General features: G+C 40.0%; 1 protein-coding gene across 1 annotated transcript in view; it reads right to left on the reverse strand.

Annotated features, from left to right (window-relative positions):
* The window catches only part of FUT8 (fucosyltransferase 8), a 64,021-nt gene that overhangs the window by 26,379 nt on the left and 25,966 nt on the right, over positions 1 to 11,676 (reverse strand). The window contains exon 3 of the mRNA XM_053475536.1: positions 6,313 to 6,431. Within this exon, the coding sequence (XP_053331511.1) occupies positions 6,313 to 6,431 (119 nt within the window). The remainder of the gene's footprint in view (positions 1 to 6,312; positions 6,432 to 11,676) is intronic.

Raw genomic sequence — 11,676 nt, forward strand, 5'->3', positions numbered from 1 at the left:
TGCAAATATTAGATATTTTTACGAATCTTTGGTTAATTTTTTGTCCATTTGTTTTCAGAATACGAATTCCGTTCCTTGACCATTCATTTCGGATGAAAATCCGGGGTCATTTTAAAATTAGGAACAAAATTTGTTGTCAGCCGCCCACATTTACTCTCACTCACTCACTTTCTTGCACTCTTTTTTTACTTTCTCATCCGCTCTACCTTCTCTGCTGAGCATCTTTGCTTCCATGTCTCGAATTTTCTTGTTCTGCTTTTTCCTCTTTCCTTATCCTTTTTTTCTTTTCTTTATCTGCATCTCCGCGGGCATTACCTCTCTGCGAACTTCTGCAAAAATGGAGGAGGTTCCATTGATGTCCTCTGAAAGGATGTCACCAAATGTCCCTCCATTTCTGCTGAAATTCACACAAAGTTATCGTATCACAAAACGGCGACTGGATAGGATCAATTGGAGGATCGGGGAGCGGACGTCACCAGAAGCTCCATCATTTGGCGGAAGTTCACACAAGATTATCTTTGGGCAAAACAGCAGAGTTTCCGGTGATGTCCTCTCCCTGATCCTCCAATATGATCATCGGAAGCTCTATTTTGGTGGAAGTTCACCAGGAGGTTATGTCCGTGGAGATGAGGATAATGAAGAGAGAGAAAAGAGAAGAACAAGAAGATGCAAGACACAAAAGCGGAGCTATGAAACATAGAAATGGTCGGCAGAGAAAGTAGGTAGACATTTGGAGAGTGTGAGTGAAAGATTCTGCAAAATTTGTAGCTTTTTGCTTTGGGTTTGTCCATTTCATGGGGGTCTGGCTTTGTATCAATTGACAAAATCTGGAAATGCAGTTAAATTTGCAACTTGCAAGCATTATTTTTGAATAAAAGATAAAAATCGAAAAAATCTTGAAAAATAATGTCCACAATGCTCGAGAAATATGTTCATTTACTTGTCCTGGTTTGCAATGATTTTCTATTGAAGAAATAACAGAGCAACATCACCTAAGCACAGTGCTGATCCACATCCCATGACATCTACTGACATGGTGTTATTAATATAACTTTTATATAACGTTATTTAGCTGTTAATACACATGCCAGGTGCACAGGGGATAATGTGTGCAAAACAAAGTATCACAAACCAATTGATTTAGTGACATGGTGTTATTAATATAACTTTTATATAACGTTATTTAGCTGTTAATACACATGCCAGGTGCACAGGGGATAATGTGTGCAAAACAAAGTATCACAAACCAAATGATTTAGTGGCACCAGGCATCAGCTTTGATTAAAAAAATATATTTTGTATCAGGACAAAAAGATTGTCATGTTCGACAAGTAGATTGGGCTACCACTTTAGTCCCTTGGACAAGTAGATTATATAAAAACTTCCACACCCCTATATAACAAAATCTAATCTATTTTGGTATGCTAGAACATGAAACATAGAATCATTGATGCAGACAGGAAGGGCAGTGGTACCTGGAGTCCTTCCCAATATGCTTTTTGTAGCTGGACTCTGGATCTTTTTTGAGGCTTTCATTTAGTTTTGGGTGTTGTCCAAGGAAAATGTAGGACATTCGCCTTGCACATTTTGAATGGACCCCTCGAAGAGGATCCCTCTTAGGATTTTTAATTGGAATTCTGGGAAAGTGTAGGTCTTTCCAGGCCCAGGCTTCTTTGACACCACATATATGTTGCACATGTTTACCTGGGCAAGCTAAACACCATCCTTTTTGTACCAGGTTTCCTTTTAAGCAACTGCAGGTATGGCTGTAGATGCTGTAGTAGAGGTTTTAGGACCCATTTATGTTGGAGAACACATCTTTTTTGTCAGTGTACCAAAAAGAGTTGGTACTAGGTATGCTGCATTTTGGGGGGCTGACCCAACTGCTTGGGTTAACCATTATTTTTTTTTCCCCAGTGTCACAAGCTGAGGTGTCAAAAAAAATAAAAAATTATATATATATAATATATATATATACAATATCTTCTCACTAGTGCCAATTGATTCTGGGCAGTCTGGTGAATCTAGGTGACTGTCCTTTACTATATACTCTGAAGGAGACAGTATATACGTTATTGCTCTCACAAAGTTTGTACAACTTCATGCCATACCTTTGCCATGTGCTTGGATGGAATCTACTGCATGAAGTGCAGTCTGCCCTTGAAAGGTATTCTGCAATTGAGACATTCTGATCGGGGTATGAACTACTGAAATTTGATTACAAAAAGATTTGAAACTGGACCTTAACTTATATAATTGGTCACCTCCGGCCATTATATCATCTTTAATGCATATGAACGGTCCCTTTACATTTAGATGGTGTCCCCTTACAAAAGGCGTGGAGGAGTTGATGCATTTGCCTCCTTGCACCACCCCCAGCTATTTTCTGTGGAGGAGGTGTGTTTATCTAAACACATCTCCTGACAGGTAACACAGTTCTGGCCAAAAGTTTTGAGAATGACACAAATATTAATTTTCACAAAGCCTGCCGCCTCAGTTTAAAATATGATAATTTGCACAAACCTTCAGAATGTTATGAAGAGCGACCAGATGAATTGCAAATCAATTGCAAAGTCCTTCTTTGCCATGAAAATTAACTTAATCCCCAAAAAAACATTTCCACTCTATTTCAGCCCTACCCCAGAAGGGCCAGCTAACATCATGTCAGTGATTATCTTGTTAACACGGGTGAGAGTGGTGACGTGGACAAGGCTGGGGATCACTCTGTCATGCTGATTGAGTTAGAACAACAGACTGGAAGCTTTAAAAGGAGGATGGTGCTTGAAATCAATTGTTTGTCCTCATTGCTTTGCACAAAAAGAGCTTCACATGCAATGTGCTGCTAGTAAGATTGCACCTAAATCAACTATTTATCGAATCATCAAGACCTTCAAGGAGAGGTTCAATTGTTGTGAAGAATGTGTCAGGGCGCCAAAGAAAGTCCAGCAAGTGCCAGGACTTCTCCTAAAGTTGATTCAGCTGCGGGATCGGGGCGCCACCAGTGCAGAGCTTCCACAGGAGTGGCAGCAAGCAGGTGTAAGTGAGGCGAAGACTTTGGGAGAATGGCCTGGTGTCAAGAAGGGAAGCAAAGAAGCCCCTTCTCTCCAGGAAAAACATCAGGGACAGACTGATATTCTGCAAAAGGTACAGGGATTAGACTGCAGAGGACTAGGGGTAAAATCATTTTCTCTGATGAATCCCCTTTCCGATTGTTTGGGGCATCCAGAAAAAAGTTTATCCGGCTACTGGTCAGACAAGGTGTAAATCAGTAAATCATCCTGAGACCATTCATGTGTGGGGCTGCTTCTCAGCGAAGGGAGTGGGGCTCACTCACAATTTTACCTAAAAACACACCCATGAATAAAGAGTGGCACCAACACTCCCTTCTAAAGCACCTACTCCTAAACATCCAAGAACGGTTTGGAGACGAACAATGCCTTTTCCAGCATGATGGAGCACCTTGCCATAAGGCAAAAGTGATAACTAAGTGAGAACTTGTGGTCAATCCTCAAGAGGTGGGTGGACAAACAAAAACCCAAACTCCAAACATTGATTATGCAAGAATGGGCTGCCATCAGTCACGATGTGGCCCAGAAGCTAATTGACAGCATGCCATGTAATTGTCAAAAAAAAGCCTTTGACACTTATGAATTGCTTGTAATTATAATTCAGGATACCATAGTAACATCTGACAAAAATATCTAAGAACACTGAAACAGCAAACTTTGTGAAGACCAATACTTGTCTCGTTTTCAAAATTTTGTCCCACAATTATACTTACTGTCACCCAGCTCCAGCACTAGCTCCACAACTTCTCCCTTTAGGGAAACCCCGTTGTATTCTGTTTGCAGCAATCAATGACAGGATTTGTGCATCCCTACTTTAATAGGTTTGTCACATTTGGGGCTCTTTTGTTCAAATTATATGCTTCTAAAATGTAGATAACCCAGTGTATTTTACTATACTTCTCATGCAGCTATTTCACAACCAATCTTACAAAGTTTGAGGCAAAAAGTATGGGCCTAAAAGTGTAACATGCACTCTTAGAAATCTCCTTGCATGTTACACTTTTGGGCTATAACCATAGAACCTGACCCTGTTTAAAGTTCCATTAAGTTTGTTTTTGGATGAGAGTAGAGGCTTTTGTCTTGAAACCCTTCCAAACAACCTATGTTGGCGTAGGGGACGTCAGATTGTAGTTTTGGAGACCTTCTGACCCCAAGATGCTACTGAGTTCTGCAATTCTCCAGCTGTGATCCTTGGCGATTTCTTAGCCAGTGGAATCATCCTCTTCACAGTGCATTGAGACAATATAGACACACATTCTCTTCCATGTTGATTCATAACATTTTCAGTTGACCAGAAGGTCTTAGTTATTGCCCTGATGGTGGAAATTGGTATTTTCAATGAATTTGCTATTTTCTTATAGCCACATTCCATTTTGTGAATCTCAACAACCTTTTGCCACACATCACAGATTTACAGTATTTCATTGTCTTTCATTGTGATGAATGACTAAGGCAATTTGGCCTATGTGTTACCTAACATTATACCCCTGTGAAACAGGTTTCATGGTTGAACAATTTCCTGTTCCTAATCTGCAAAATATCAATGGGAAAAATATTTTTGGATTTGCAAATTGAGAGCACTACAGAATGAAAATTATTCTGCAGGCTTAAACAGAGAAAAAAAATGGTCAGTGGTTTTGTAGAATGGGGTATTGTATTTTTGTGCATTTTCATTCGCTATCAGATTGTTTTTACCTACAAATTGAATTTATGTGCATGTCACTTTAATTGTAACACACCCTTTTTGGGTTAATTAACCCTGTGGGAAGTAAATATAAACTACCTTGTTCAGTTATGTATGTTTACGCATCACCTTGAAGATAGCGTCTGAACGGCGAAACCGGTTGGTGTTATGATTGCCAAAAATTAAAATTACCACCATGGTTTATTTACAGTTCTTTCCAGTGAATTATTCATTCCGATGGGACCGGCTCTTTAGTCAATACACTGCTAAATTGAGATACATTGTTTCCAGCAGACACGTGAAGCTCCTCTACACTTTGCCCCCATATTGGTGAGGGCTATTTTGTGGCTAAAGATAGGATACATAGCATGTGGATTTTGTATATCCCAGGATAAAGTGTCAAGATAATGAAAGTTGATTCTTAGTTGATTGATTAGCATTATTCTTCAACGAGAGACCATATTTTAGCTGTCATATGTAATGGTAGCGATAGTGCAGTCTATGTTCTAATTTACCAAATTGTAATCTCATATTAGAGGGAAACTCTAGGAAGTGCTGGAACCTAGGCATGATGGGACTGTGATTGCTGTTAGCAATCACACTCCTATCATGCCAAGTCAGCCAGTACATGCTGAACCCTGGCTAGCTGCCCCCTTGTGTATTGATGCTGCCAGCAGTATGGGGTCTGCACTTACAGCCACCCTTTACCAGCATGTACTGGCTGACTTGGGATGATAGGAGTGTGATTGCTAACAGCAATCTGCTAACAGCAGTCACAGTCCCATCATGCCTAGGTTCCAGCATTTACTGGTTGCCTGGGTATAAAAAGAGTGTGTTTGCTGTTAGCAATCACACTCCTATCATGCCAAGTCATATTGTTGATTTTTTTGTCCAATTGTGGTGTGTTAACACACTAAAATTGGACAAAAAATACAATAACTATTAATTTATATATGATTGTTGACAGCACTCCTATCATGCCCAGCCAACCAGTACATGCTGGAATCTGGGTATTGCTGTTAACAATCATAATATATAATTTTTTTCTACAATTTTGGTGTGTAACTTACTTTTATTAAAAGTGTGGGATTTTTTAAAATTATTTTTAAAGGTGGGGGGGGTCATTTTCGGTTTCCTTTAAGTGAACCCTGAATTTTCGGTTTTGGTCCAGAATTTTCATTTTAGTGCATCCCTAAAATAAATATAACTATTTCATTTTTATTTATCCAGAATCCTGAATTTGTAGTCACAAAACTTTCTAGGCCCAGAAATCAGTGAGAGGAAAAGTAAAGGTTTTGTGTCATTTACTTTATTTTAATCTGCATATTTTATTAAAGGCCATATTTTCTCACAGTGAAAAATGAGTGGGGCCCTCGCACGTATACAATTCTGATTAAGTGGCCCACTGCAGAAAAAACTTGGACACCCCGGTATATAACTATAAAACAACAAAACACTGACAGATGAGATGCAAAGCGATTTGTTTTCCTGGGAAGTCAAAAACAACCAAGGATTTGTGATTAGTCAAAAAACTGGGTTTTGGAACCAGTCACAACTTACCAACACTGCTGGACTGCTGCTTGTACATCTCTATCTGTTCTTTGGCCTTTAACAGCTGTTCCTCTAACGCCCGTATCCTCCCTGCTGCAGCTCCCTGTTCAATAGGACCTTCTGGTATCCTATTATAAAAGTAAATAAATAATGCAACTTAAAGAAGATATTATTTCAACAACTTCTTATTTATAGTGCATGTATTTTTATGGCAAACAGGGTTTTCATTTGAAACCACTGATCCCGATAATTTATAATAAGGTAGCAAAACGGGGGGGGGTCTTATTTTTGTTTAGGATTTCTTCCACAGTATATGTGCCACTACAAAAAAAAGCCTTTTTAACCTTCCCTAAGTACAGCAAAACCTTATATGCATGGATTTCTTTATGTTTTGGAGAGCCAAGCTATGTTTCTCTCTCTTTTTACTGTGACCTCCCTGCTTGCTGGTTAGTGACGTATCCTGACCTAGGCCAACTAGGTCAAGGGTGGCAGGTCCCTAGCTGCAAAATGGGAAGGGGGGTAGATCATCCTCTTTGGTGATCAAGCCCCATGGTATCCCACTGTACAATGGGCTGATTACAAGGGAAATCTTACCTAGGTCATAGAGCAGGGCTTTTGTCGTGGCGCCCAGGTCAGGGGCGTCCAACGTGCGGCCTGGCGGACTTCAATGTGCAGCCCGCGTGAGCAGGGCCAGACTGGCCCTGCTCACGGTGCAGCACGGTGTGTGCAAGCCGGCCGCCTAAGAAAATTTAAGCGTCCAGTGTGCACACACAGCGGTCTTATCACCTCACGTCAGTGAGGCTCTTCTTCCCGCCTCTCAGTGAGGCTCTTCATCCCGCCACTTTCAAGACGCGACGCTCGAGGGGGTGGGGCTCACAGAAGAGTTCCTCGTGACGGGGAGAGGATCGTCGCGTTGGTGGAGTAGGAGGAAAAAAGAAAAGCGAGAATGTAAGTATTTAAAAAAAATAGTTAGGGGTTCGAGGAAAGTGGACCCATATTTAAGGGAGAGGAGGGGAATTCCCTTGGGACATCATTAAAAGGGGGATGGCTAGGTTTTGAAATTGCAAAATCAATATAAACAAGGGTTTGGGTGTGGCTGGGGCTAATACACATGGCAATGGGGGCATCAATAGAAAAAAAAGGTGGTTGGGCATCACATAAAATAATACTAAAGGGGGGCATCACATTAACTACTATAAAAGGGGTGGGGGCATCAATACACAAGGGAGGAGGGTTGGCTGGGGGCAACACATAAATCAACGCACATGGGTGTGGTGGAAAAAATGAGCAAAGGAGGGCAATATACAAGGTTGTGAGGCGGAGCACATTAATCAATACTAAAGGGGGGCTGGTTGGGGCATTAATACACAAGGGGCAAAAAATAAAAGGGGAGTTAATGACAACGCAGTGAATGCATGTTCATGGTCACAAAAAGCCAAGTGAAAAACACTAATTTATTATATAGAAAATTTTAAGATCTGTTATTTTGGTCCTTGAAAATAAAAAAAACTTTATTAGTTAAAAAAAAAAATCCTAACTTTTTTAGCTGGCTCCTAGATTCAAAACAAATTTTTCAGGCCTTGTCATAGAGGCTCTGTTAGCTGTCAGAGGTTTGACACAATATATAGCATTTAGAAATAATTCACATTCTTGGATGAGCCATTCAATAGCTACATGCATTCAGTTCACTCCAAAAATGTTAGGCTTCAGGGTGTACCTTGATTTTTTAGGCAGTGTTTTTTACAGCAGAATGTTTTACTTTGCTGCACAGGTATCAAGCTATGGTACAGCACACTCAAATGTCAAAGCGCATTTAAATGTCAAAGGAAAAAGGAATATAACCAGAAAATACACGGTATATAGTACAGTGCTATATGCAGATAATATGTATGATTGATTAATAAATTTGTTTAATCCAAAAGTATCCTACTTTTAGGGGAAAATATAATAATTACACAGAGGACAGGGCTGAAAATACTATAAATGCAGGTATTTGAAATCAATATTTTAAAAATAACTGCAACTGTTGTGTCTTGGACTAGGACTATTTATTTATATTGTTTAGATTTGCATGCCTAAATTATCTGTTTCTGGTTAAGATTTAGCAAAAAAAAAAAAATTCAAATATATTGCATTTACTTGTGGTCATGTTATTTCCTACACTGGTAAAAACTCACCCTGACATACAGTCCTTTGTATGCCTAGCATGGGTAGAGGGGAAAAAAGAGGATGCATTTGTCCTTAAATAATTCTGCAGAAGCTCCCCAAATGCATTTGCCCCTTTACCTGACCATTAGCTATATTTTCTATGCTGGTATACTTCTAGCCAGTCAGCATGATGAATGTGTCCCCTTAAGTGATTGTAAGAGATTGTGGCCAGAGTTTCATCCCACCTTTTTCAGTGACAGATCGTGATGGTAATAGCCACACAGTTACCTTCACAATATTCTTATACACACACTGATAGGCGATAGGTCATAGATTTACAGTCCCCTCCATTAATATTGGCACCCTATGTAAATAGGAGCAAAGGCAGCTGTGAAAAATTCTTTGTTGTTCAACATTTGATCTTTTTTTTTTCTTCTTCAAAAAATACTGTGTTCGCATGGATATCAAACACAACACAGGTTTCGCTAAAAGTGAAATATATGTGTGGCACAATTATTGGCACCCTTTTCAATGAATACTTTGCGCTATCTCCCTTTTGCCAAGATAACCGCTCTGAGTCTTCTCTTATAATGCGTGATGAGGTTGGAGAATACATGGCAAGGGATCTGACACCATTCCTCCTTACAGAATCTCTCCAGATCCTTCAAATTTGATCCTGGTGGACTCTCCTCTTCAGTTCACCCCACAGGTTTTCTATGTTTTTCAAGTCTGGGGGCTTGGATGGCCATGGTAGGACCTTGATTTTGTGATCAGTAAACCATTTTATGTTGATTTTGATGTAAGTTTTGGATCATAGTGTGGTAATTTGTCTTGTCTTCGTGATCTCCATAAACAAAGCAAATAGGTTTAGGTGGGCTTAGAATCCTTGCGTACTTAAAGGAAGTGAAGCATCAATACACTGGAAACAGGATGTGATGTCAAATGAAGGGTAAATAATATAAAGCCAAACAGGAAATCCTCCTGTTTTTCTTTTTCCTCCATGGTGGATGCGGTAAGAGTCAGCTCCCAGCAGTATGTGAGAGAGAGAGTTTCATCTAACCATAGAACCTAACCCTGCAAGGCAAAACTTGGATGCTTTCTGCCCCAAGACACAACTTACTTCTGCAATTCTCCAGCAGTGATCCTTAGAGATATTTTGGCCACTTGAACCATCCTCTTCACGGTGCTTTGAAACACACATTCTCTTCCAGGTTGATAACATTCATAACATTTCCAGCTGACTGGAACGTCTCTGATTATTGCCCTGATGGTGGAAATGGGATTTTTTAATGCTTTTGCCATTTTCTTATAGCCACTTCCCATTTTGCGAAGCTCAACAACCTTTTTTCCCATACATCACAGATGTACAGTATTTCTTTGTCTTTCATTGTGACGAATGACTAAGATAATTTGGCCTATGTGTTAACTAATATTTCTAGACGTGTGGCAAAAGAAGTCATGGTTGAATAATTTCCTGTTCTTAGTCACCCAGGTGTAGTAAAATATGTGACATATCAATGGGAATATACTTCAAATATATTTTTCTCTTATGAATTCAAGGATGCCAATAATTGTGCCACACATATATTTAACAATATTTGGAGGATAAATCCTGTGTTGTGTTTGAAACCGTTTGATATCCATGACAGCCAGGGCCCTTTTTAATATTGATTGGACTTTGGGCAAGCATTTGCTTTGCCCTCCACCCCCCACAGCATTCAATCACACCCTCCACTCCAACACCCCAAAACATCCCCACAAAAAAAGCATAGTACTTGCCACACTGATTGTACAGATCAGGCAAAGTTAATGCAGTCTTCCCTCCCCCTACAGACACAGGGCAGAGGAGCACAATATTATGCAGTTCGCACTGCTGATTTGTCTGTTGCAGTCTCACACTTCCATACGTTTCGGCAGCTTACTTCTACGTTGCACGCACACAGCGTGCAAATAAATTTCCAAGGGGAAGCAGGAACGCAGCAGTCACGTAATGTAACGTGACATGCTGTGTCTTTGCTTTTCCTGGCGGTACAAGAGAGGTTGAATATGTAAGTGATCGTGGGGGTCGCCCGGGCCCCCTAGAGTTGTGGGCCCGGTCGCAATTGCAACCCCTGCGACCGCGGTTGCTGTGGGCTCAAAGGGCAGCTGCTATGGGCTCCCCCAGTCATGACTGGGCCAGGGTAGCCACCACTTTTGGCCCACATTTAAGATGGCCCTGATGAGAGCAGAGTAGTTTTGTGTATTCTTAGAAGAAAACATCCATAGGTTTAAAAACAAACACAAATTTTCACAGCGTTCTTCGCCCATATTTACCAAGGGTGTCAATATTAGTGGTGGGAACTATATATTGTGACAGAAAGTCTGGTACAGTAGTGGATGCGCCGTATGTACGGCCTACTTTGGCTAATTTTGTTTGAAGCCCCGGGGAAAGATTAGCATGATAAATAAAATATAAGTGTGAGACTAATAAATGGTGTTATGGGTCGCTGGGGTGGAGTATTCAAAAGAGTAAAGTGGGCTGGTTCTCCAACAGCCTTATAAAATCTAGACCAGGATTTACAGGTGACCAAGTATAGTTCACCTAGCCTAATTAGGAGGCTTTAGAAAGTACAAGCTTGGTCCCCTTCTTACCCCAGCCAAAAAAGCTGCTGGGCAAAAAAACTTGCTGGTTTTTTTTTGTTTGGTTGCAGTATTTGGTGGGGAAGCCACCCCAACCTAGAGAAAAAGCTTGTGTTTATTTAGCGCTCAGAGGAACAAGGATTTATTTTGTTTACATTGTATATTTCTTTTTCTGCTGTTTTGAAGAAAATACATACTTCAATTTTAGCTGTATCTGGAATTGGCTTTTATTTTATTCTAGAAGACAAGTGGTTGTTAATGATCTCTGACAAATTTCTTGTGCTTTAAAGGACGTTCATTCACAATATATATTTATACTGTATATATAGCAAGACAAATATGCTTTGTGCGGCACATCTGCTTAATGGCACATTAAGAATACACATACACAAATCATGATCATCAGATAAATATAAGATAAGAGTTGTCAGATGCATCAAAATTTCTAGTTTCTTGTTATTTAAATGAAATACATCAGTCCACAGGGTGGAGATACAAAGGCTAACTGGGGGAAGGAAAAAAAAGGGGTTTTGAGCATGATGCTATATGGAAGATAGTAAAACCAGATAAAATGCAGAAGCATTTTAGATTTTCATCCATGTGGAT

This window comes from Spea bombifrons, chromosome 9 (assembly GCF_027358695.1).
Source record: "Spea bombifrons isolate aSpeBom1 chromosome 9, aSpeBom1.2.pri, whole genome shotgun sequence".
Lineage (NCBI taxonomy): Eukaryota > Metazoa > Chordata > Amphibia > Anura > Pelobatidae > Spea > Spea bombifrons.